This window comes from Bidens hawaiensis, unplaced genomic scaffold, assembly GCF_021521415.1.
Source record: "Bidens hawaiensis isolate Kalapana, Puna unplaced genomic scaffold, B.hawaiensis_p1.1 tig00036300_1, whole genome shotgun sequence".
Lineage (NCBI taxonomy): Eukaryota > Viridiplantae > Streptophyta > Magnoliopsida > Asterales > Asteraceae > Bidens > Bidens hawaiensis.
Window position 1 is genome coordinate 52,385 of NW_027505404.1, and position 27,115 is coordinate 79,499.

Consider the following 27,115-nt stretch of genomic DNA (forward strand, 5'->3'; position numbering starts at 1 on the left):
GATTTATGTAAACAGATATGTGATATATTGTTTAATGTTCACATTGACAGTCGCTGCAAAAAGCGCTTGCGGACTTGAATCAGATTCAATCAGTTCATGCAAGTTGACATATATCATTCTTTTTTTTGTGTGTGTTTGCACTTTGGAAGATTAAAATAGCAGCACTTGCATCTAAGCATCTTGCAATAGAGAATACAAGTAGAGTAAAATAGCAGCAATGCATCTTACAATAGAGAATACAAGTAAAGTGGAATATATCAAGCTCTTGAAATTTTGTATTGAAAAAAAAAATCCAACTCTTTAGTGTTTGATATTTGACGGATATGTTTTTAATATTGATGCATTCTTTTCCACATATGGTCCTTTTTAGTTTTTACAGCTTGCAAAAATTACTGAGACACAATTGAAATTTATTCTAGAAGCTTGGTTGCAGGCATGCTCACATTTTAAATCTTCAGTCAATTTAAAGCTTTTATCCATATTTTTCATATTTGTTATAACTTGGTTTTAAGTGGTTGTATGCATTTAACCATAAACATTAGCGCATTAAACTTCAATACATGTTGTTTTCTTCTGCATATAGGTGAATGCAGGCGAGTGTTAAAGTGTCCCTATGCGTACAGGTATTACCTACCTGAGAAAGAACACGCAAAGAGACAACGTTTTGAGTACTTACAACGTATGCAAAGATTCCCACATCATACACAACATTAATCCTATATTATTTTCTTTTAACATTTTGGAATCTTTCATAACAGGTGAAGCCGAGGCTGTTTAGAAAGGATTCATCAATTATGCATCAAAAAGAATGAATAATAATAATTTGGTAATGTTAATTTATATCAATCCCGGACATGGGATATGACAAATATAGGGGAAGCTCAATAATAAATGAATACATATTTCTAGGAGTGTGCTAGCCTTCAGAGTAACATCACCCATGGCTGCATCATCCAGACTTTTGTACTATCTTTACTAAATTCTGTTGTTTCTTTGACTTTGACTACAATATTCATATGAAGAAATAATGGCAGTGTGGACTGTGGAGCATGTGCAAAATACCAAAGATGTACTGTTTTGATTTGTTTATACAAATGTAAATTCATAGTTTTATGCTTTTGGCCCACATGCTAAAATAAAACTTATTGGTTAACCTCTTTAGGAAAATGTGTTTGTTGATATATTTAAATAAAAAATTTGGAGTTTGACTTCTTTAGTCAAACAAGTTTTGGTATGCTCTTTTGACATTATTTTAGCTAAATTATGGTTGGAAAACCAAGTTCCAAGTTACGAGATTAGGAACACTGGCACACTAGATTATGCATATCGGGCTAAAAGCATCAAGAATATACCAAAGGTTTGTTTGCATTTCTAAACTTGAGTGAACTGTGGTTTTCGTCCCTGTTGTTTGTCCAAAATTTACGGTTTTAGTCCAATAGTTTCAAATGTGTGATTTTCGTCCATGTGATTTTATCTCACTTGCAATTAAACCTGATCCCGCTAACCCCGTTAAATCTGGTCGTTAAACTAATCAACATGCGCCTCACGTGAGGGGCAGTTTTGTCATTTTTCTCCCCAAATACACCCCAACCACGAAAACCACAGTTTACCCTCTAAACTTTTAAATTTTAGTCGTTTAAAATATTGTAATTTTTTTCTATTAAATATTTCAGGTTAATCATAAGGTGACAAAATCAGTAGCTGCTAAAGAACTCTACACTGAAATCGACAGTCTTAAACAAGGTAAAAAAATAAATTAGTTTCTATTGGTTGTTGAGAATGAATTTTTTCCTAATTATTTGAATCTGTTTCTTCATTTAATTTAGGTTATGCTTTTGTTTGCTTTAAATTCTACATAATTTGAAGTTGTTATATGGGTAATTTAATTATATTAATACAATTGTTTGCTCTTATATAAGTGAAATTAAATATATATATATATATATATATATATGATGCAATCATATTAATGCATATTGCTAATAAATGCATAAAAAAATTCTATCTAAAGATTGTTGAAATTGCATTGGATACACCTTCTATATGGTTAGTATTATTATTTTTTATAACGTCTGAAAGTGATGTTTATATGTTATGATTTATAGGAACCGGAAGGTGGTTTATTGGCTGAAGTTACCTAAAGAAGTGGTGGCCCCGATCACTATTATTCAGATGTGTCATAGCCTGAACAAAGGAGAAGGATGTGTTATTTTGTTATATTGCTTGGTGTGAAAATTGACCTAACCGCATTAACTTTTATTCTGTTAATTTTTAAGTTAAAACCTAATCCTTTCTCTATTTGAAATCGAGTTACAACAACAATAATTTCAATTTGTTATTTTGAAAAGTTTGATTGAATATAAAGTTTGGATGTATATTATTTGTTTGGGAATTTAAACAGGATTTTGATCAATTAAAGAGCAAAAAAGCTAGATGGATGTTTTATATAAAATGATTATACAATTATGTATTCAGTAAATTAAAGTCAGTTTATGGTTATTATAGTTGACCCAGATCATATGATAACTATTATTGTAATCAGTCACATATTTTATATAAGGCTGAGGGGTGTGGAGCGCGAGAGGGGGCGCGTGAGCCCATCCGCTCGCGCCCCGGGGCGCGAGCACCACACCACCGAGGCGCGAGAGGGGCGCGAGCACGCAGACCAAGGCAGGCGCAAGAGGGCTAGCGGGTGAAAATGGGCGTAAAGTTGGCCTGGGAATGCGTGAAGAGCCGTTGGGGCTTAGAAATAGAGCCGTTGGCTCTTTATTTTTATTAAAAAAAAAAAAATTTTCTCTATAAAACCAATATCACATACCACCCAAAACCAATATCACATACCAATATCACATACCACACCCAAAACCCAAAATCACCCCATCTTCCAAACCTTTTTTTAAAAACATGGCTGGAAATTGGTACCCAAACCTAGATTCAGATTACAGTTACGACGATTTATGGTCGGCACCGGACCAACCGATGTTTTATTCGGGGTCGCAACAATCATCCGGCTTTCAACCATCCAACATACAACCGTCTCCTAACTTTGTTGTTCCGGAGACACAAGAACCAGAAGGTGAAGCTGCGGGACAAAGAAGACGCGTCCACCGGAAAAAACAAGTTGCAACGGACGGGTCGGGTTCGGCTTCGACTGGAAGGACGAAACGGAAAACCACTCCGTGGTCATCGGATGAGAAGGAAGCCCTGTGTCGGGCTTGGATAGTCATTTCTGAGGATCGGCGTTGCGGTAATTGTTTTAACGTTTTTAAAAATGATTTTTAATAAAAAAGTTAAATAAAAAAGTTAAATGACTTACAAATTTATTTATGCATTTTGCAGCGGACTACCAAAAGAGCAAGGTCTTTTGGACAAAGGTTAGGGAGACGTTCTATTCGCTCGTTGGGAGTACAGAGCGGAACGCCGATATGATTTCGGGTCGGTGGACCGAAATCAGAAAATTTGTCGGCTTGTTTACTAATCTGTTCAACAGGAACGCCGGTCGTATGAGACCAAGTGGCAGTGACGATTTGGCGGTTTATAATTTCACTGTCGAAGAGTGGAAGCAGGAGTGCCTGCGGAGGTATGGGACGGTGAAGACGTGGGACGATGTAAAGGTGTGGGAGAGGTTGAGAAGGTGTTCTAAGTGGGTTGAGCTGGTGGCGCCGGACCTTGATGCGGAAGTAGGGCCGAAACGGACTAAAACTAGTTCGTCTGGAGCGTATAGCACTTCCGTCGGGTCGGATTGCCGGGTTGGATTCGACCTAAACGTTGCGGGGGAGGAAACGTCTTCACCGCCGAGGAGGCGGCCATTGGGAAGGGACGCCAGGGGGGAAAAACCGGCTGAGAGGGAAGCCGTAAACATCACCGATCTTGTTGAATCCCTCAATAAATTCAACAAAACCATGGAGGTGGTCTCTAATGACAAAAAGGAAAAAAAAAAAGAATGAGAGATTTGGACGTCCTTACAAGAGACTTCAGTAACCTAAATCCGGTCGACCAAATGCTGATGGAAAAACAAAAGGAACGTATCCGGAAGAGGTTGATCGAAAAAGACCAAGCCGAAGAATAAGAATAATGTTTTTTTTTAGTACTTTAATTTTTTTTTAGATATTAATGTGTTTTTTTAATTAATGTGTGTTTTTTTAAATAATTTATGAGTTTTTTTAATAATACGTTTTTTTAATACATTTATAAAAAAATAAAAAAAAAAACCGCTCGCGCCCCCTCTCGTGCCCCTCCACACCAGGGCCCGGGGCGCGAGCACCACAACCAACACCCATCTTATCAAGTTTCTCTCTCTGCCACACGTCACAATATTATTGGCTGGAGCCCCCACTCGCGCCCCCTCTCGCGCCCCCCACACCCCTCAGCCTAAAATCTCACCAACTTGCATCAGGTTCTTAAATTGTGACACATAATTACCCAAATACAATGGTTTTATGATGGAAACATGTCAAAATTTAATAGCCATACCATTCTTTAGTCTTGGTAATCTTTTTCTATGAATATTTATTATATATTTTACATCTTTTTTACAAGTGAAAATGTATGTATTTTCACTTAATTACTAAATAAGTTTAAAAAACAAATGTTCTATTTCAATCTTTGAGCTATAATTCATGTTACTTAATACATTCTTAATTATGTTTTTTTTTCTTTTTTTCCTGTACAAATTAAGAAACATTACCTGGGAGTTGAACGCTGAAAAGTAAATTTTTTTACAAGTGAGCCTGTTTAAATTTTATATTTCGGTTGCTTATATTAGCACACAAGAGACATTAAATAGGTTAGTCACATTAATTGATAGATGCATGATAGCTCATTTAAGACGATCTATTAAACAATATATATGTTTCCATCACTAAACACCCTAAATCCATACAAATGTAAATAAAAAAAAACTGAAGTTGGACTATAACTAATACCTAAACACATCAGAGAAGCACAATATATATATATATATATATATATATATATATATATATATATATATATTCATAGGGTCAAGTTATTCTACAAAGGGTAATAAAAATGAGAAGTGTGAGAAGTAATAAATAATTGACATGTGTCAAGTGAGGACCAAAGGAAAAATGGTATAAAGGTAATTGTACACATTTTCTCTCCCCACATGCAAGACACATGTTAATGCCCCCATCATTTTAGAACGTTTATAACTTTTTCGTATGGTATTTTTTAAAAAAAAAATCATCATAATAACAAGCGTTTTTTTATCTTTAATATGAGTATGATTTTTGTTATATAAAACTTAAAACAAAAATCACGTCATTGTGTCTTTTCGCACATCATTGTGTCTTTTTTCGTCATTGCGTCTTTTCACACACCATTGTGTCTTTTCGCTTATAATTGCGCCTTGTTTCGTCATTGTGTCTGTCTTTTCGCACACCATTGTGTCTTTTCGCTTATCATTGTCTTTTTTCGTCATTGTGTCTTTTTTTGTCATTGTGTCTTTTCGCACACCATTGTGTCTTTTTTCATCATTGTGTCTTTTCGCACACCATTGTGTCTTTTTTCGTCATTTTGTTTTTTTTCGTCATTGTGTCTTTTCAGACACCATTGTGTCTTTTCGCACTCCATTGTGTCTTTTCGCTTATCATTGTGTTTTTTTTCGTCATTGTGTCTTTTCTCGTCATTGTGTCTTTTCGCACACCATTGTGTCTTTTCGCTTATCATTGTGTCTTTTTTCGTCATTGTGTCTTTTTGCACACCATTGTGTCTTTTCTCACACCATTGTGTCTTTTCGCTTATTATTGTGTCTTTTTTCGTCACTGTGTTTTTTCTTCATTGTGTCTTTCAACTCATCATTATGTTTTTTTAAATATTAATAACACCATTGTGTAATAATAATATGTAAAAATAATGATAAAATAACAACAAATTATCTAATACATAAAACACAATGATTAATACATGTTATACAATAACTTGAAACGTAAAACACAATGGTGAATAAGTATAACACAATGACCTAAAACGTAAGACACAATGGTGAATACGTATAACACAATGGCCTAAAACGTAAGACACAATGGTGAATATATTTAACACAATGACTTGAAACGTAAAACAAAATGGAAACAACATATTACACAATGACACAATGAACAACAAAAAAACACAATTAAAAAACCCATTAATTTTTTTTATTTTTATATAACAATATGATACTCATATTAAAGATAAAAAACGCTTATTATTATGGTGAATTGTTTTTTAAAAAATAATGTCGTATTATGGACATTTTAAAATGATGGGGGAATTGACATGTGTCTTGCATGTGGAGAGAGAAAGTCAACAAAGGTGGGTTTTTACCTTCATGCCCTTTTTATCAATTTTTATTTATTAAATTAATCTCAACCATTCAAATATAAGATCAATGGACTGGATTTCTTCTCTCACTTCTCATTTTTATTGTCATTTGTATTTAACTTTACCCTATATTCATAATAATGTTAAAAAAACTCTAAAAATATCCCGCATAACACGCGGGCTAAAAGCTAGTATATCATATATATATATATAGACATATAGATACTTGATGCAATATTCTCACAAACCTTACGGCTTATTTTGTTTCAACACTTTTAAATAGAATTACATTTTAGTTTCTAAGGGCTAATTAGACCTTAATGATCACAAATGACATGTTAAGTTATTTTGTATTTTTGTCTTCATGCTTATCATTAAAAAAATATAATGATGGGGGAATTGACATGTACCTTACATGTGGAGAGAGAAAGTCAACAAATGTTGGTTATTACCTTCTTGCCCTTTTTATCAATTTTTATTTATTAAATTAATCTCAGCCATTCAAATCTAAGATCAATGGACTGGATTTCTTCTCACCCTTCTCATTTTTATTGTCCTTTGTATTTAACTTTACCCTATATTCATAATAATGTTAAAAAAACTCTAAAAATATCCCGCATAACACGCGGGCTAAAAGCTAGTATATCATATATATATATATATATAGACATATAGATACTTGATGCAATATTCTCACAAACCTTATGGCTTATTTTGTTTCAACACTTTTAAATAGAATTACATTTTAGTTTCTAAGGGCTAATTAGACCTTAATGATCACAAATGACATGTTAAGTTATTTTGTATTTTTGTCTTCATGCTTATCTTTGAATCCGAACAACATTACAAATATATAATTCACAAGCGACCTTTATATTAGAGATAATACCATGGGCCATCAAAATATTCAAACACATTCAAGTTAATCACTCCACACACCATACGATGGCACCGATGAGCTTGTCATCGGTGATGGCTCGTCTCTTACCATTACTCATGTAGGCTCCATTACTCTTAAATTCTCGAATACTTCTTTTGTCTTACACAATGTCCTTTGTGTTCCCTCTATCTCTCGCAACATTCTTTCTATCTCTCGTTTGTGCATTGACAATAATGTACTAGTTCAATTTTTTTCTTGGAATTTTTTTATCAAGGATTACCATACCCACAAATCTCTTTTCCACGGAACAAGTAATCGTGGCATCTATGAACTTCGTCCGGCATCGCCACCTCAAGCGTTTCTTTTGCACTCTACAAAGGCTTCGCTTTGGCACCACCGTCTCGGCCATCCTCATTTTAAAGTTTTGCAACATTTGTCTTCGTTTGTTTCTTCCATTACAACTTTTAATGATACAATTCATGTTGCATCAACAAAAGTCACAAACTCCCCTTTCATTCTTCTACTATAACGTATAATGCTCCTTTAGATCTACTATTTTCCGATGTATGGTCTTCACCCGTCACTTCCATTGATGGATTTAAATATTATATTATATTTGTAGACCACTTCACTAAATACACTTGGATATATCCATTAAAACACAAATCGTATTCTCTCACCATCTTTATTCATTTTCAAAAGTTAGTGGAAACTACTTTCAAACCAAAATTAAGCAATTATTCTCCGATAATGGCGGAGAATATATTAAACTCACATCTCATCTCACTTTATGTGGTATCACTCATCACCTCCCCACCCCATACACCCATGCATAATGGTTATGCCGAACGGCGTCACCGCCACATCGTTGAAACGGGCCTTACGCTTCTCTCTCATGCCAAAATGCCATTACAATTTTGGCCTTTTACCTTCAGTACCGCCACTTATCTCATTAACCGACTACCTACAACCACACTCGAAAATGACTCTCCTTTTTCCCGCCTTTTCTGAACAACCCCTAATTACAATAAACTCCGTAGTTTTGGATGTTTAGCCTATCCATGGTTACGTCCTTACACCTCCCACAAACTCCAATCTCGGTCGAAACTGTGCGTCTTTGTGGGATACTCCTCTTCTCAAAGTGCATACTACCTACTTGAACCCCTCACTAATAAAGTTTATACATCTCGTCATGTTCGATTCATTGAACATGAATTTCCTTATGAAACTTTAACCAACACACCCACTCAATCTCCTCCTCATTCAGACACTTGGTTACCATTAGTTGTCCAACACATTCCCACTAAAACAACCATTCCTTCACCAAATAATGATACCAACACTTCCTCACCTTCTGTTAACACTTATCCAAACATCCCCACCCCACCAATTATCACCCCACTGATGTGGTGTGAGATATATATATATATATATATATATATATATATATATATATATATATATATATATATATATATATATTAAATATTTATCACACTTTGTCGGGTTTTAAAAATGGTTTTCACTTAAACTTAACCACACACACAAAAGGCAAGTGTACCCGTCGTGTGGTAATATAGTAACAGCGAGGACCGGGTATCAATCCATGGACACGTAAATTTTAATATCAAACCTTTGCAAATATAATAACCGTGAGATATGAGCTTAATTGATTTGTTTTTAAGATTAGTTTTTAGAAAAACTCGTAACAATAAATTAAAGCAAGTAACACGACAATGGAGGTAAACAAGAATTAAGAAGCTATCACCTTAACTTAGAATCCACTTGACTTCTAATGATGGTAAGCTTAAATATATGATAAATTCACTATTTTGTTTTAAAAAGAATAGTTTCTAGTTATAGATAACCATCCAAATGATTTTTTGGAAAACTTAGTATGAATTATACAAACTAATCATCTCAAATCATACTATAATGTAAGTGAACCTTTATGTTGAAATTTAAAGATATAGATTATCATTCAATTACGAAACTCAAATCTAACAACCGGTCGGAAAGATTACATGAACAACACATAATTCACCTATGGTTGATTAAATTAGACTAAGTTCAAGTATTCCTTTGATTTATGAATTTTCAACCCAAGTGTAATACTAAAATAGTTGTGTTAACAAATTATTTATAATATTACTTAACAAGAATATCAATTCATAACAAATGTTAAATCTTTTCAAATCTAAACATGAGGATATGTGTTTAACCAATTTTCATGTAGCATACAATAACTATTTTAACTATTTCTAGATTAAAAGTTATAAAGTTGCATGAACAACATTTATAAATAAATGATAAAATCAAGAGTCTTTCAACATAACAAGATGTACCATTTATAATTGTTGTATATTACTTTCAATTGTTTAAACACAATATTTCATCAAAAGATAACCAAGAACTAGTAATTATTTTAACATAAAATTATCATATATTAATTCCAACCATCAAAAATTGCCAAGTTTCATCATGAGTTAAGGTGATATAAAGAGTTTTAGCTCATGATAGTTATAAAAGATACACCAAAATAGAAGAAATTAGCATTCATGTTTAATATTAAGATAATCTAACCAAGCTAGATAATTATGATGATGCTAAGACTTCTTCTTGATGTTGTATGAAGGTTCAAAAGCTTCTCTTTCTTTAATTCTATGGATTATAAGAGTGAAAATGGATGTGTTTTTCTCTAAGATTGTGCACACCAAATGAGCAACATGCATGGTCTTTATATAGGCTCACTGTGCACAAGGCATGACCCATGCTTAGAAGGGGCATGACCTATGCTTAGAATGGGCATGACCCATGCTGGTCCCCTTGTAGTACATCACGTGCTCTCTGATGTACTTGGCATATTGCTAGGCACGGTGCATGTCTGGTCTAGGCTTGGGTTGTGCTGGTCCCTCATCATTAAATGCGCATGAAACTGATTTGTAATTTCTTGGCAGGCATGATTGGCATGGGGCATGCCTGGGTGTGTGTCTTCAAAAAGGGGGACAATCAACAGTGTACTTTATTTTGTCATCTTCTGAGGAGGCGTGGGGCATGTCTGGCTTAGGATTAGCCCATGCTTAGTTGATGTGTCTTCAGATGGAAATGGGGAATTCCTGGCTGAGGCTTGGCCCATGCTTAGCTGACATACTTTCATTTTTCTTGATTCTTTTCTTTGTTTTTCGTCATGTTTTGTTTCTTAAGCTCATTTTTCCTACAAAAATAAATAAAGGCTTATTAGAACCAATTCTCAATAATATTATCAAGAAAATTACATGAATCGAGTATAAAATGATGCAATAAATATGTATAAATAATTATACATCACCCACCCACATGACCATACTCAATCTCTTACATCGGATCCAAATCAACCATCCTCACTTCTTGGATCATCCCAAAACATTTCAACATCCACCACATCCGACTCAACAACTCCTGTTACCGAACCTGTTACCCAAACCAATCCTCATGGTACCCGTCAATCTCGTAAACCAAACCCAAAATACCACAATTCCAACTTTGTCCTTTATAATACCACCATTCAACCCATCTTGCGGGGGTATATTAGAGATAATACCGTGGCCCACCAAAATATTCACACACATTCAAGTTAACCATTGCAAATATGCATAGAATCAATTATATATTTGTTTCCTAGTTTGTTACAGTTAGTTCCAAAGTTGTAGGCTTTTCTCTATGTATATATTTTGATATAGTAAATGAGAAAAATGTATCGGTTGATTGTTTCATACTTTATTCCTTTAGTATGATAGACTTTGTTAAATATAACATAGTGGAGTCAACTCACAATCAAGAACTTATCTTGATTATATTTGCGGAACAAGAAAACAAAACAAAAAATTACTTCTTGACCCTATTCTTTCTGTACGAACAACAAGGAATAAAATTAACTTCTTGGCTTGCACTAATACCAAACATAGGACTATATGTTGCTTTGGGCTGCATAATTTTAAGGTGCAAACAAGATTCTTTTGACAAACAAAACAAACATTCAACTCTTTTTGATTAAGAAAAGACCAACAAAAAACTTAATAAATCTATGTAAACCAAGGGTTTATATTGTTAGATATTTTAGTGTAATTAGAGATTGTGTATGGCATTCAAACAAGACTTCACGCTTGCATGAACGACATCGGGACTAACGGGGGATCCAAGGGGACAGCGCCCCTGAGAGAAGCGGGGTCCAAGGGGCGGCAACCCCTGGTTGGGTCACCAAAAGTACTTCATAGAAATGCATTAGAAATTCGGTTTTTAACCAAAAACCGCATTAATTTTACATCAGGGACTAATGGTGTAAAGTGTGCAAAAACTTCTCTAGGAGTTATGTTCCAAAAACCGTTTCTTCCCTGTATTCAATTTCTGTATGTGGATTCGAAGTTTACTTGCAATATTTTGAAATAGACAGCATCCAAAATCCATTGGTATACACTCCAATTATTTGATTTGAAAGTGAATACACGACTTCAGAATCATCCAATTTACTGCTTAATACGAATTTCCCCAACATATATAACACCCTTAATTCGAGTCCTACTCATATTCAAACACACAATTTGATACTAACACAAATAGGATTTAGGATAAGACTAACTTAATTAAAATAAGACGAACTTATTAATAAATAATAAACGAATTATTATTTAAATCTCTTCCAAGGCACCCCATGAGATTTACCAAACCGCCCTTAAATATCGTCTCGTTTAACATTGAGTTCTATGATTTTAGAGACTTGCGTAAATCAAATTTTGACATACCTATTTCGTATTATTAGTAATTTAAAAAGAGTTACTTAAATAACTTTGACAACGAGTCAGAATTACCCATTGAACTGGTCCATCATTAATGGAAAAGTAAAGGCTGTTGAGGATTATTAATAAGTTATTCATCTCTCCAAGAATAAACTCAAAGAGTGTTCTCATATAGTGGGTGTATAGAAACATGAAAAAGGGTTATATATGCTACTTTGATTTAATCATTGAGATGTTCCTAAAAGGTAACATTAAACATGATTACTAGTTGAAGTGTGGACTTGATGTAGATTAAAAGACATGTATAAAAATTAAATAAAGTTTAAATATTAGTCTTCTTAGTATTTATTCTTTTATTAGTTGACACCTCTTACACAATTATAGAATTTTTAATTTGATTATGGCTAAGATCATGACACACTTAACTTCTCACAAGTACGATGGCCAGTGGCGGACATATGGTATAGGCAGGGGTATTCCGTAGTGTAAATTTTTTTTTATTTTCATCCTTTTATATATCGGGTTACCCCTAAACGAAAATTGGGTTACTCTCAAAGATTTTGATAAGCCCACACATTAGTTAAAAGCCCACACAAATTAAATAAAATAATTAACAAAAAAATTGCCATCGTATCTGCTATTCTGCTTCCAGTCCTCCCACCATATCCAGAGTCCAGACCAACCATCACTCCAGCCACCACCGCCGGCCCCTTCTTCAGCCACCACCGCCGTCCGCCGGCCCTTTCTCCAGTCACCACCGCTGTTCGTCGGCCCCTTCTTCAAAGGTATTGTTCTTGTTTTTTTTTATTATTTTAGGGTTTATATGGTTATATGTAAAAGATATGAAATTGGTCTTTAGGTTAGGGTTTGGTTGTTAATTTTAGTTATTGTTTTGTTTATAATTAAGATTTTAACTCTTACTTTCTTATATAATTAGGCCATTAGAGTATTTGGAACTTTGAAGATGAAACCATATCCTAAGCAAGTTCTTATTGGCAAATTTTTTAAAATAAAATTTCAAGAGTTTGATGACGTTGATGGAAGTCCAAATATTGGTAATGATGTGCAAAAACAAAAAGATGATGATAAATTGGTCTAAGCATTCCTTCAACTTCAAATCCTTCAATTCCATATACAATTGATTTGAATGATCTTCATTCAGATCCCTTTGATAGGCCACCTATTGCTAGTTATCACCCTAATCAAAGAGATGACATAAGACGACATTATCTTGTTAAAAAGGCTTTTCAACCAAGAAATCATAACTTTCCATTCAAATCCTATAATGGTAAGCCGAGACGTTTAAATGTAGAATGGTTTGATAAATATCTGTGGTTAGAGTATAGCATAAAAGTTGACAATGCATATTGCTTATGTTGCTACTTGTTTAAAGAAACTGTTGGTAACCAAGGTGGAAGAGATACGTTTTCAAGTGAAGGCTTTTGTAATTGGAGTAAACCAGGTGCTTTAAAAGAACATGTTGGGAAGGTTGACAGCTATCACAATAAGGCGATGCAAAAATCTGACAATCTCTTGAACCAAACACAATTCATTCATGAGAAATTCAATAAGCAAAGTAAAGAAGAAAGGATTGGAAATCGGTTTCGATTAATGGGTTCGGTTCGTAGTACCAGATTCTTGTTAGAAAATTCTTTATCATTCTGTGGTCATGATGAATCGGAAGACTCCTTTTCTAAAGGTCTTTTTCTAGCAGTTTTAAAGTTGATTAGTGAAAATAGCCCGGATATTGGTAAGTACACGTTAAGGAATGCAAAAAAGAATAACAAGTTGACATATTCATCGATACAAAAAGAGATTATCTAATGCTTTGCAAAATAAGTAACCAAAATGATTTGCGAAGAAATTAAAGACGATGTTTTTGGGTTATTAGTAGATGAGTCTAGTGACGTATCTTTAAAGGAACAAATGGCCGTAGTCGTGAGGTATGTTGATAAACTTGGAGTTGTTAAAGAGATTTTTATTGGAATTGCTCATGTGAAAGACACATGTTCCTCAACTCTTAAACAAGCCATTGTTTCTTTATTAGCAAGTAACCAATTGAGCTTGGATCAAGTAAGTAATAAGTTTCATACCTTAATTACAAAAACTTTAATATAGATTATATAATTTATCTTATAGTTTATTTTTGTTAAAACAGGTTAGAGGTCAAGGTTATGATGGTGCAAGCAATATGCGTGGAGAGTTTAATGGGTTAAAAGCTTTGATTTTAAAAGATAACCCGTCAGCACATTACATACATTGCTTTGCTCATCAACTTCAGTTGGTGATTGTGGCTGTTGCAAAAAAACATACCGGTGTTAAAACTTTTTATGAATACCTTGCACCATCTTCAAAAAATCTTCAAAAAAAAGTCAAGACTTATTAGAAGCGGCTAAGTTGATAAATGGAACAAAACGAGCATTGAATGATTTAAGGCAAAACGGGTTTGCTTCAATGTTGGAAAAAGTAACATCTTTTTGTGTAAAAAACAATATCAGGATGTTAGATATGACGGAAACGTATGCTAAGGCTAGAAACCAAAAGAATGTCATTACTAATCGACATCATTTTGAAGTTGACATTTTTAATACGGTTTTGGATATGCAAATCCAAGAATTTGGAAATCAATTCAATGAGGTAACAACTACTTTTCTAGAAAACATGTCGGGTTTAAATCCTTGTGACCGGTTTTCTAAGTTTAACACGTCTAAGATAATTGCATTTTCTGAGATGTATGAGAAAGATTTTACTACAAAAGAAAGAGGGTGTCTTTTGGGTGAGCTTAAAGAAGATGAAAGATTTGCAAAACTGGATGGAATAAGTGATCTTGCTCGTCTAATGGTGGAAACCGGAAAATATCTTTATTTTCCTTTGGTATATCGGATATTGAAGCTAGCGTTGGTTTTACCGGTTGCAACCGCAACCGTTGAAAGATGTTTTTCTAACTTGAAGCTAATCAACACGAATTTACGCAATCGAATGGGTGACGATTATTTGAGCAATGCTCTAATTTGTGCGGTCGAAAGAGAAACATTTGATAAAGTAACAAAAGACGATGTGATGGCTCGATTTCAAGCTATCAAATGCCGAATATGAGAGATCATCTATTAGGTAGGTGTGTTAACTTTGTTTGTTATCGTCTTTTTTTTACATGAATGTATGATGAAAACAAAAAATTTTAGGTTACCCTAGAATTTAGTTCTAGATCCGCCACTGATGATGGCCATTGACTCATTGATTAATAAAAATCAATTGAAATGAAATATATTCACCATGTTTTATGTATATATAGAGATGAAATAAATGTACCTCATTTCCCTATGTTTTTTTTGTGCTCTTTTCACATCTATACCCCGTTGCTTCTATTCAAAAGTTATAACAATTCTCCTTCCGACTTTCCAATACCAGATATGTGTTAGACTTTATTCATCGTATTACCACTTAGCAGAGTCCTTAGCCAAATCATGTTTTCCAAAACTGTAAGTCCCCCCGGGGCGTCGCCGATCGATACGAGATCCGCACGAGGTCTAGGAGTGCGGAATCCTCCTAGACTCGTTAATGGTGTAGAAGACGAAGAACACGATTACACACATACAAACACACGAACAAACACACGAACTAAATAAACACATCTGCAGATCTTTTATATAATAACCAAACACGTTACATACCGAACATAAACAGAAACACGGCCGACCCGAGGTGAGCTCTACCTCGGGCTGTCCCACACGACTCTCCCTCTCGGTTTCTCTCTAGACAAATGAACTGTAACACAAAACTCTCTAACTTTCTGGATACCCTAACCTAAACAAGACACGTATATATATATATATCGAAACAACTTCGCGGGCTTGGGCTTGGGCCAGTAGGCGAAGTTGTTCTAACTTCGCCTATGGCAGAAGTTGTTACAACTTCGCCTATGGCGAAGTTGCTCTAACTTCGTACTTCCACAACGCTGAACAGAATTGCATAGCGACGGTCACAAAACATGCACCAACAGACTCCCCTTTGACCGTTGCTCTCAATTCAAACAAACACAAAAGATCATCTGTTACAAAACATGCACCAACAGACTCCCTCTTAACTGATGATCTTCTGTTTGCTCTTCAACCAGCCGTGTCTGAAGCTGTCTTGTAGCTTCACAAATCTACCAATCACCCAGCGTCTTCCATATACGATAAGGTTTAATCTTCAACTACTCAACATCAAGTGATCAATTTCATCACAAAACCACCTTGACAGAATCTAACACACATGACCATTACTTAATCCGAAGCATCTTCAATCACCAGGGATAACGATCAAGAACATAAACACTTTAATTCCCGATTAAATCCAACTTGTTCCAGAATTTTCACTTTAATAAATAAGCATCACGTTTCAGGATCCAATTCTCGAACGCCTTGAAAATAACATAAATAATATGCTCTGACCGCAATCCAGTAATGACAAAAACCTTCAGTTCAATTTGACTTTCTTCAGTTGGTCAACCTCGAACAACAACAATTTCATTGCCCACAAACACCCAACTATGTGTCAATATCCAGTTTCAATCAATATCCCATTCACAACCTCAACTCCATATCCAGAGTTGACACGTATTTGTTCACACGTAAGACCAAGAGATAACAAGTTTCACTCGTTGACGGAACAACGTCTTCGGTCTCACAATAATCGTGTACACCTGGCCATACAGAAGAAAACTTTTTTTTTTTTTTAACTTCGCCTAAAAGTCAACTTCGCCTGTCCATAACTTCGCCTGTCCAAAACTTTGCCTGACAGATAACTTCGCCTGAGATAAGCGAACTTGTGAGGTAGGCGAAGTTGTGAATAACTTCGCTTAACCTTATATCTTCGCCTAAACCCTAAAATTTAAGCGACAACTTCGCCTGAACCCAATAACTTCGCCTGCGGCACTGATCGGCCCTGAACGATCAGAAACGTGCCAGAAACACCAAAACGCAAATCTCGAACCATAGCATAAGAGCCTAAGGCTCTGATACCACTTGTAAGTCCCCCCGGGGCGTCTCCGATCTATACGAGATCCGCACGAGGTCTAGGAGTGCGGAATCCTCCTAGACTCGTTAATGGTGTAGAAGACGAAGAACACGATTACACACATACAAACACACGAACAAACACACGAACGGGATAAACACATCTGCAGATCTTTTATATAATAACCAAACACGTTACATACCGAACATAAACAGAAACACGGCCGACCCGAGGTGAGCTCTACCTCGGGCCGTCCCACACGACTCTCCCTCTCGGTTTCTCTCTAGACAAATGAACTGTAACACAAAACTCTCTAACTTTCTGGATACCCTAACCTAAACAAGACACGTATATATATATCAAAACAACTTCGCGGGCTTGGGCTTGGGCCAGTAGGCGAAGTTGTTATAACTTCGCCTATGGCGAAGTTGTTACAACTTCGCACTTCCACAACGCTGAACAGAATTGCATAGCGACGGTCACAAAACATGCACCAACAAAAACCAAAGGTTCAAAAAGCAAAAATAATAAAAAGATAGGCGCAGAGACTCGATATTCTACCCATTTATACGTATGCATGCTACCTTCTATACTTTCATATACACGTTTGCGTTTTGACCGCCATATATGCACCCATATACCACCCTTGGTACATATACACGTGTGACCACTATTTATACCTTTGCATAAAATCTCCATATGTACCTATATATATAATCAAATTACATAAATAGAAGGGTAAGGGTATAACAAGCATACAAGTTATATGTATTTAGTCAATGTCTATACTATCTATATAAAACCGATGTGATTGGTAGTTTTGATCTTGTGTTTCTACTCATGTACTCGAACTACATCATTAAGTTTTATCTACAATACAAAGTAACTAGTAATACATAACAATGAAATATAGTTTGATTCAAATTTAGTTGCTTTATCAAAAAGAAAGAATACGGCTTGACACTTTTATATACTCTCATAAGGCAATGCGTAATGGGGCGACATGTGAAGCGATATTGGACGCTTTTCGGCGGTAACACCATTCACCACCCCCCGAAAATAAGTGGGGCTAGATGGGGGGGATTAGGGATGGAAATGGATCGGGTTTAGGTATTCCCAAACCCATACCCGGTTATTAAAGTTCATCCCAAACCCGTCGGGTGTTAATCGGGTAATTACCCGTCGGGCATTCCCATCGGGTTTCCTATTGGGTTTTGATAAAATACCCGTCGGGTATACCCGGCCCAAACCTCGCCGGCTTTTGACAAAATGCAACTAATCGATTACAAAGATGGTTACCATAAAGATAAAATATCTCAAATAATTAACATAAACAAATTTCGGAATATAATATATTTGGAATATATATATATATATATTATATATATAGGGGATGGTTCGAGAGAGAAATGATATTACTGTAGGAAATGCGAGAAATGAATATGGGCCACTAGTTTTGTTTTAAGTTTTAAATGTTTAAAACTAAATAAAGAAAGTATTAATCATTCTCTTTCTTCAATTAATATAACTAATAAGCCATAATACTTAACTACTTAATTAATACAATTAATTAAATTATTATAATTGGAAAATATTAAGAACTCATTTATTTTTATTACTTCTTTTTTGTGTCTTGAATTTTTATCCTACACAAGTATAATTTATTCATACATTAAAATTTATTTCTATCCAAAACTAATTTCTTCCAACTCAATATATTAATATCCATCAACACATACTTACATTATAACGAATAATACCAAAAAATTATTTTACATGTGTTTGCATTAGATATCAACAGAAAACATACAACATACACAAAAACGTTTAATTTACACTTGTTCTAAGAATAAGACAACCTATAACCTACACATGAAAACTATATAACCTACACACAAATTTCATCATTAATAAAATACACACGCACACGAAAACATATAACTTACTTACGAAAAACATATAACCTACACACGAAAATTTTATCTTACACAAATACAATTTATTCATACATTAGTTTCTTTTTATTCAAAACCAATTTCTTCAAACTCAACATATCAATATCCATCAACACGTAGTTACATTGTGATGAATAATACAAAAAACTATCTTACACATGTCTGCATTAAATGTCAATAAAAATATACAGCCTACACAAAAAAAATATAACTTACACTTGTTCTAAGAATAAGAAAACATATAACCTACATACGAAAAACAAATAACCTACGCATGTGTAGGATATGTGTATTTTGTGTAGTTTATATAATTGTTGATGTCGAATTACATATGTAAGTTGTATCCTTTTTGTATGTTGTACACTTTTATTGCTCAAAACCTATGGTGAAAGAATAATATAGGAAACTATGTCGGTTATAATGGTGAAAGAGTAATTCTAGGAAACTATGACGGTTTTTGGTAATTTTAAATCTAACCATTGATTGATATGATCCAATGGTTATGATTTATTCTTAGTCTTCCTAGGAAACTACTTGTTTTTAGGATAACCCTCCCCTATATATATATATATATATATATATATATATATATATATATAGAGAGAGAGAGAGGGGGGGGAGCAAGGTTAAAATAAGAAGTAGATTTATCCTAAGAAGTGTAGAAAGTGTGTTTTCACCACTATATCTATTAAAACACACTGAACAAAAAACACACCACAACTAAAATAAAACACACCGAACAAAAAACACACTTTCCATATCCACCGTCAGATCAACATATCTAACGCACCAGATTACTTCTTACACTTCTTAGACAAACTCCACTTTTTATTTTAACCACACCCTATATATATATATATATATATATATATATATATATATAATAAGCTATATCGGGTACATCAGGTCTATAATGGGGTAATTGAGTTTATGTTATTGGGTAATCGGGTCGGGTAATCACGTATATTAGATATCCCAAACTCGTCCCAAACCCGTGAAAATTTTTAAAACTAATCCCAAACCCGTCCCAAACCCTAATGGGTCGGGGGTATTACCCATCCCATTTATGCCATGTTTCGGGTTTTCCCATCGGGTTCGGGTTTCATTGCCATCCCTAGGGGGCATGAACTTGTCCTCTGGTGATGAACGAAAATAATAATAAAATAATAACACGACCATTGGTAGCCCTCCGCATGTGAAAATTGCCGATACAACACAATTCCACCCCTAAAATGAAAATCGTCCATTTGTTAACGTGGCGTCGCGTGTCACCCCCCCCCCCCCCAACACACACAATTTGTAGTCGGACACCGTTAAACCGTTTAAGTCACGAGATCCGAATAGAATCGGGTATAAACCGAACCTAACATGAGCTTAGGGATCACCCTAGCTCAGATCTGGATTGAACGGGGCGAAAAACGGTGAAAAACGAGTTAAAACTCGTTTTTTCCGGCGAATCCGCGGTTTTCCCGGCGACGGCGCCGGAAAAGTGTGTGCGAGGTTAAGAGATGTCAGGGAATGTTCTGACATTCCCTGACCTAACCCTAATTCGTTAACGGAAAGTTAACGAATTAGAGGTAATTCGTTAACAATGAGTTAACGAATTGGAAGCAATTCGTCAAGCGATTCGTTAAAGGAAAATCTAACGAAACTAGACTTAATTCGTTTTTAAATTCGTTAAAGATAAGTTAACGAACTAGCTCACAATTCGCGTTGATCATTCGTTAAAAGAAATAACGAATTAGAAGGTCCAGTTTGATACTTGGACTGGTTCGCTATATGGACTGATTCGTTAAGGGTCCAGTTTGTTAAAGGGTTCAATTCGTTACAAGAATCAGTTCGCTAAGATAAGTCAATTCGTTAAGAACCAGAAAACGAACTAGAAGTTTGATAAAATGACAGAATGGTCCCTGGACTTAGAAAAGAATGATTTAATTACAAAGAAGCCCTTGGACTTTTAAGTAGCAAATTAATTAATGATTCAAAATACTAATGGAAAATGTGATAAGACAGATAATAGAAATAAAAATTTTCCAAGCTGACCCGACAGCTCGACCCCAGCCAGGGGCTCTGCCTAGTATGGTTTATGTATGATGATTGCTTGACGGTGTGTGAACGATATTAGAATATTGCATGTGTCGTCAAGTGGTAGTTAAAGGTATGATTGATATGTATGATGTATGAATGATGTATGATTAAATATATATGATGTATGAATAATGTATGTATGATATGTTGATGGTACGTGAACGATCTTCGGAGATTGCACGTACTGTCAAGGAAAGTATGTAAAGGGCAGGTATGTTACAGTAGTACGAATGTAGGGAACCGACCCCTAATAGTATCGGCGAATGAAGGGAACCGACCCTAATAGTATCGGCGAATGTAGGGAACCGACCCTAATAGTGTCGGCGAATGTAGGGAACCGACCCTAATAATATCGGCGAAATTAATAGAGCGAAATGCTCTTAAAACATATATGTATGAATGGAAGTATTATGTAAGTATGAAAGAAAGGATGAAAGTACGAATTTATGTAAGCATGTAAGTAAATATGAAGTATGTACCTTCGGGTGCATATGTCATTATGTGAATGTATTGTATGTCGTCTGATTAACTAGAACTCACTCAACGTAGCTGACTTTTAGTATGCACGCAGGTGAGTAGAATGAGGCAACTTGCTTGAGGGGAAGCACATGGCATGGATTTGAAGACACTGGCATCTCAATGAAGTGTTATGTTATGATATTTAAAAGACAATGTTTTATGATTAAATAAGTTGAATGTTCGTTAAGACAAGGATTATTGGTCATGTAATGTAATGGTTCGAATGTTTATAATATTCCGAGAATGTTTTTATTAACTCTGATATTTAGAACTATGTTAATGAGTAAATCCAACGTTAAAGTGAGGCACCGATAACGGGGCCTTACAAGTTGGTAACAGTGCAAAGTTCGAGAGATTTAAGCATCCTACATGCTTAGACTCAAATAGAGAATGGGATAAAAGTAAGAAAAGAAAGAAGATGCCAGTACGAGAATGCCATGTATCACTCAAGCAAGCTAAGTAAAGGTAAAGTATGTGATGAAATTCACGTGTAGAGTAGAGTAATGACTAGATGTTTGCGTAATTGCTAAATAAAGAATGTATGAATGCTAGCTTAATGGCTAGGGATAGGAGTATGTGATGATATGAATTGTTTGAGTGTCTAACTGTTAGAAGTAGAACTAGCACAAATAGACTCATAAGAGGAAGTGTATAAGACACGGAAGGTAATGTGAGCAGTTAATCACAGCTGGCCACTGTTATTACTTGTTAGCCTTACTATCCTTGTACTAAATGGTTCCTTAAGTGATGACGTTCGTGTTTCCTTATTGAATACGAATGGCTAGAGCTACGAAAGCTGCTGGAAAAGGAGGGCGTATAGGACGTCGTGGTAGGCCACGCGTTGTCCGAGAACCGTTAGTGGAAGTAGTCACTAACAATGAAGGCGAAGGAAGTGCAGCTAGTCGAAATCCGAGTAACAACGAAGGGGTTCAACTAGATTCCGCAATTCAAGCTGCCATTGCTCAAGCGGTAGCAACTGCTGTGAAGAACATGAATCCTGAAGGGTCTGCTGGAGGCCGCGAAAGAACCGCCGAAAGGGCAGAAGGAGAAGGTGGGAAGAATGATGAAAGGGAGGGGGGAGAATCAAGTGTGGTTAAGTCAGTGAAGGTTGGTGATAAGAAAAGGGGCCGAGGTAGGTGCAACTATAAGTCCTTCAAGGGATGTGACCCACCGAAGCTAACTGGTTTGGGAGACGCAATCGCTACTCTCCAATGGATAACCGCCATGGATAAAATTATCCGAATTAGCGAATGCCGTCCCGATCAAGCTGTAGGGTATGCTACCCAATCGTTCGGTGAAGAGGCAATGTACTGGTGGGAGACAGTTGAGCAGAGGAAGAGTCGAGAAGATATCAAGGCCTTGAGATGGGACGATCTGAAGGAGTTAGTGATGAAATAATTTTGTGCTGATGCAGAGGTAGAGAAGGTTGAGATGAAGTTCTTGAGTCTGAAGGCGGGTAATATGACGCACCGCGAATACCTCACTGAATTCAACCGTCTGTCAAGGTTGGTGCCAAATATGGTGAACACCGAGGCCAAACGGATCAAATGCTACATTAGGGGACTGCCACAGAATGTTCGCGTCTTGGTCAAGGCTGGTAGACCGAGTACTTTTGATTTTGCTGTGGGGCTCGCGGAAACTGTTTATGAGGACTTGTTAGATGAGGTGGCTATGGAAGAGAAGAAGGAGAAGAAGTGGATCGCACCAACCAAACGACCTGGTACTCAGATGTGGAACCCCAAGAACAAGCAACCGAGAGTGTGGGCGAAAAGGTCATGTAGGACGTGTGGAAAGATGCACCCTGGAGAGTGCAAGTGGGGCACTGGGTCTGAGGTGTGCCGAAAGTGTGGGAAGTCCCATGGTGGGGAGTGTAGATCAGGGTCAAATGCCTGCTACAAATGTGGTAAGATGGGGCACTTTGCTCAAGATTGCTATGCGAAGCCCACGTGTTATAAGTGTGGACATACAGGTCACTTGGCGAGGACTTGTACGAGTGGTGAAGTTGGAGGGAGTGAGAAGAAAGATGCTGATCAAACAAGGCCGAGGACTAGAGCCTACATACTGACCCAAGAACAATCTAGGCAGATTCCTGATGTTGTGACTGGTACGTTCTTAGTAAACGGAATTTCTGCTTCAGTGTTATTTGATTCGGGTGCGAATAGAAGTTTTGTAGCTCAAAATTTAGTAAATTAGCCTAAAATGAAATGTTGCCGAGTGTCTGAAACCTTCATAGTATAAACTGCTAGTGACACCTCGGTGAAAATAATGAAAATGGTTGAGAATATTATGATAGAATTAGAGGGACATGAGTTCCCTGTTACTTTGTACGTTATGACCTTAGGAGGGTTCGATTTAGTCTTGGGAATGGATTGGTTATCTGAATACGAAGCTCAGATAGTATGTAAGAGTAGAATAATAAAGCTAAGGTCTTTAGATGGTAGTGTGGTGACAGTTTATGGTGATAAGGAAAGTTCAGGGTTTAACGTCATTTCAATGATGAAAGCCGAATGTATGTTGTCAACGCTACGGCCGAGATAAAAGAAATGAAGGATGTCCCTATAGTGCGCGATTACCCAGAAGTATTCCCAGAGGATCTTCCATGGTTGCCACCGGGGCGAGAGATAGAATTCCAGATAGATTTAATACCAGGAGCCCAGCCCATCACGAAAGCACCTTACCGTCTAGCGTCGTCTGAGATGAAAGAATTGATGTCCCAACTACAGGAACTCCTTGATAAAGGTTTCATAAGTCCAAGTGTTTCCCCTTAGGGCGCGCCAGTGTTGTTCGTGAAGAAGAATGATGGAAGTATGAGGATGTGCATAGACTATCGCGAGTTGAATAAGCTTACGGTAAAGGAATAGATATCCTTTGCCAAGGATTGATGATCTGTTTGACCTGCTGCAAGGGTCAAGTTGGTTCTCACAAATAGATCTCAGATCAGGCTATCATCAGTTGAAAGTGAAAGAGGCAGACATCCCTAAAACAACGTTTCGGACGCGGTAGGGACACTACGAGTTCCTCGTAATGTCATTCGGTCTAACGAATGCTCCCGCAGCATTTATGGACATGATGAATAGGGTGTGTCGGCCAATGTTGGATAAGTCAGTTATCGTCTTCATCAATGATATATTGATTTATTCCAGAAGCAAGTCTGATCATGCTAAGCATCTGAGAGAGGTATTGGAGACTCTGAAGAAAGAGAAGTTGTATGCTAAGTTTTCGAAATGCGCATTCTGGTAGCGAGAAGTGCAATTTCTAGGTCACGTGATTAATCCTGAAGGGATTACCGTGGACCCAGCTAAGATTGAAGCGATAATTAATTGGAAAACTCCGCAGAATCCGACTGATATACGAAGCTTCCTAGGGTTAGCTGGCTATTATAGGAGATTCATCGAAGTTTTCTCCAATATAGCCGCACCGTTGACTGGTATGACCCGAAAGTCGATAGTATTCAGTTGGGGTAAGTTTCAAGAAGAGGCTTTTCAGGACTTAAAGAAGAGACTCACACAAGCTCCAATCCTTTCTTCACCCGATGGTGACGAGGATTTGGTTTTTTGTACTGATGCTTCGCATCGTGGGTTAGGTTGCGTGTTGATGCAACGAGGGAATGTGATAGCTTACGCGTCTAGACAGTTGAAAGTCCATGAGAGTACTTATTCGACGCATGATTTAGAGCTAGCAGCAGTAGTGCATGCTCTAAAGATATGGAGACACTATCTGTATGGTACTAAGTGTACCATTTACACATATCACAAGAGTTTAAAGTACTTCTTCGAGCAGAAGGAATTGAACATGAGGCAGAGAAGATGGTTAGAATTGATAAAGGATTACGACTGTGATATTAAGTACTACCCTGGTAAAGCTAACGTGGTCGCTGATGCGCTAAGCCGTAAGAATGAGGAAGTCACTGCAACAGTAAAGTCATATCAGCTAATTATGAACTCAAGCTTATTTGAAGAAATCATCAAGGTGCAGTCAGAAGTGCTGGTAGATGAAGGGCTAGTAAAGAAAGAAAGGATTTTCGGTCAGCAAGACGAGTTGATGGAAAACACGCATGGTGTTAAGACTAGGTTTGACTGTATGTGGATTCCACGCGATGGAGATCTTAGAGGTCGAATCTTAGATGAAGCTCATAAGTCAAGGTATTCGATTCATCCAGGAACTACGAAGATGTACCAAGATTTGAAAAGAGACTATTGGTGGCCAGGAATGAAGAATGACGTGGTAGATTATGTCAGTAAGTGCTTAACTTGTTTACAAGTCAAGGCAGAGCATCAGAAGCCTTATGGAAAGATGCAACCTTTGGATATACCAGAATGGAAATGGGAACACATCACTATGGATTTCATAACTAAGCTATCTCGTACAGCTAAGCATCATGATACCATCTGGGTGATTGTGGACCGTTTGACCAAGAGTGCTCACTTTCTGCCTATACGAGAGGCTATCTCGTCAGAAACATTAGCAAGCTTGTTTATTAAAGAGGTTGTATCCAAGCATGGAGTACCGTTATCGATGGTGTCTGATAGAGATACTCGTTTTACTTCGAGGTTCTGGAAGAAGTTCCATGAAGCCATGGGAACAAGATTGAACATAAGTACGGCGTATCATCCTCAAACAGATGGACAGTCTGAAAGGACGATCCAAACCCTTGAGGATATGCTACGTGCTTGTGTTTTAGACTTTGGTGGAAGTTGGGATGATCATCTGCATCTAGTAGAATTCTCCTACAACAACAGTTATCATTCAAGTATTGGTATGCCACCATTAGAGATGTTATATGGAAGACGTTGTAGAACTCCGGTATGTTAAGGGGAGATTGGTCAAAAGATGGGAAGTTTGGAAGTTGTCCAAGAAACTTCTACAAAGTTTGATCAGATTAAGGCAAGAATGAAAGCTGCTCAAGACAGACAGAAGTCGTATGCTGATAAGCGGCGACGACTGATTGAGTTTAACGTTGGTGACAATGTGATGTTCAAGGTCTCGCCTTGGAAAGGAATTATCCGTTTATGGAAGAGAGGGAAGTTAAGTCCGAGGTACATTGGACCGTTTAAGATTATGGATCATGTGGGTGAAGTGGCTTACAAGCTGGAATTGCCTGAAGAGCTAGAAGGAATTCACTCAACCTTCTATGTTTCTCATCTGAGAAAATGTCTGGCTGATGACACGTCGCACGTGCCATTAATGGACATTGAGGTTGACGAACAGTTGAACTACATTGAGCAACCTATCGAGATAGTTGACCGCAAGGAAAAGCAGCTTCGCCATAAGGTTATCCCACTAGTGAAAGTGATATGGAAGCATCGCAAGGGTTCGGATGCTACATGAGAAGTTGAAGAAGAGATGCGCAAGTTTTATCCAGATTTGTTTTAGTAATATTTAGGTTTCGGGGACGAAACCTCTTTAAGGAAGGAAGACTTGTAACATCCCGTTTTTTTTTCGAGTTTCGGTTAATAATTGAAATACGAGTTATTATGAGTTGGGCTAGTGTTGGGTTAATTGAAATACGGAACCTCTTTATGAAATTGGGTTATGAAAGAAAGAGGAAAAGACCATGGGCTTAAGCCCATGATCCA

At 36.5% G+C, this 27,115-nt stretch overlaps 2 protein-coding genes across 2 annotated transcripts; both read left to right on the forward strand.

The window, feature by feature from the left end:
• Positions 1-613: 613 nt before the first annotated feature.
• LOC143612973 (uncharacterized) lies at positions 614-14,365 on the forward strand. Its single transcript, XM_077086816.1, has 9 exons — positions 614-623; positions 1,257-1,357; positions 1,674-1,743; positions 1,827-1,837; positions 12,917-13,034; positions 13,142-13,267; positions 13,373-13,729; positions 13,841-14,052; positions 14,138-14,365. The coding sequence occupies exons 1-9, from the start codon at positions 614-616 to the stop codon at positions 14,363-14,365; spliced, it is 1,233 nt and encodes a 410-aa protein (XP_076942931.1).
• Positions 14,366-14,640: 275 nt separating this feature from the next.
• LOC143612974 (uncharacterized) lies at positions 14,641-15,075 on the forward strand. Its single transcript, XM_077086817.1, has 2 exons — positions 14,641-14,853; positions 14,932-15,075. The coding sequence occupies exons 1-2, from the start codon at positions 14,641-14,643 to the stop codon at positions 15,073-15,075; spliced, it is 357 nt and encodes a 118-aa protein (XP_076942932.1).
• The last annotated feature ends 12,040 nt before the right edge of the window (positions 15,076-27,115 follow it).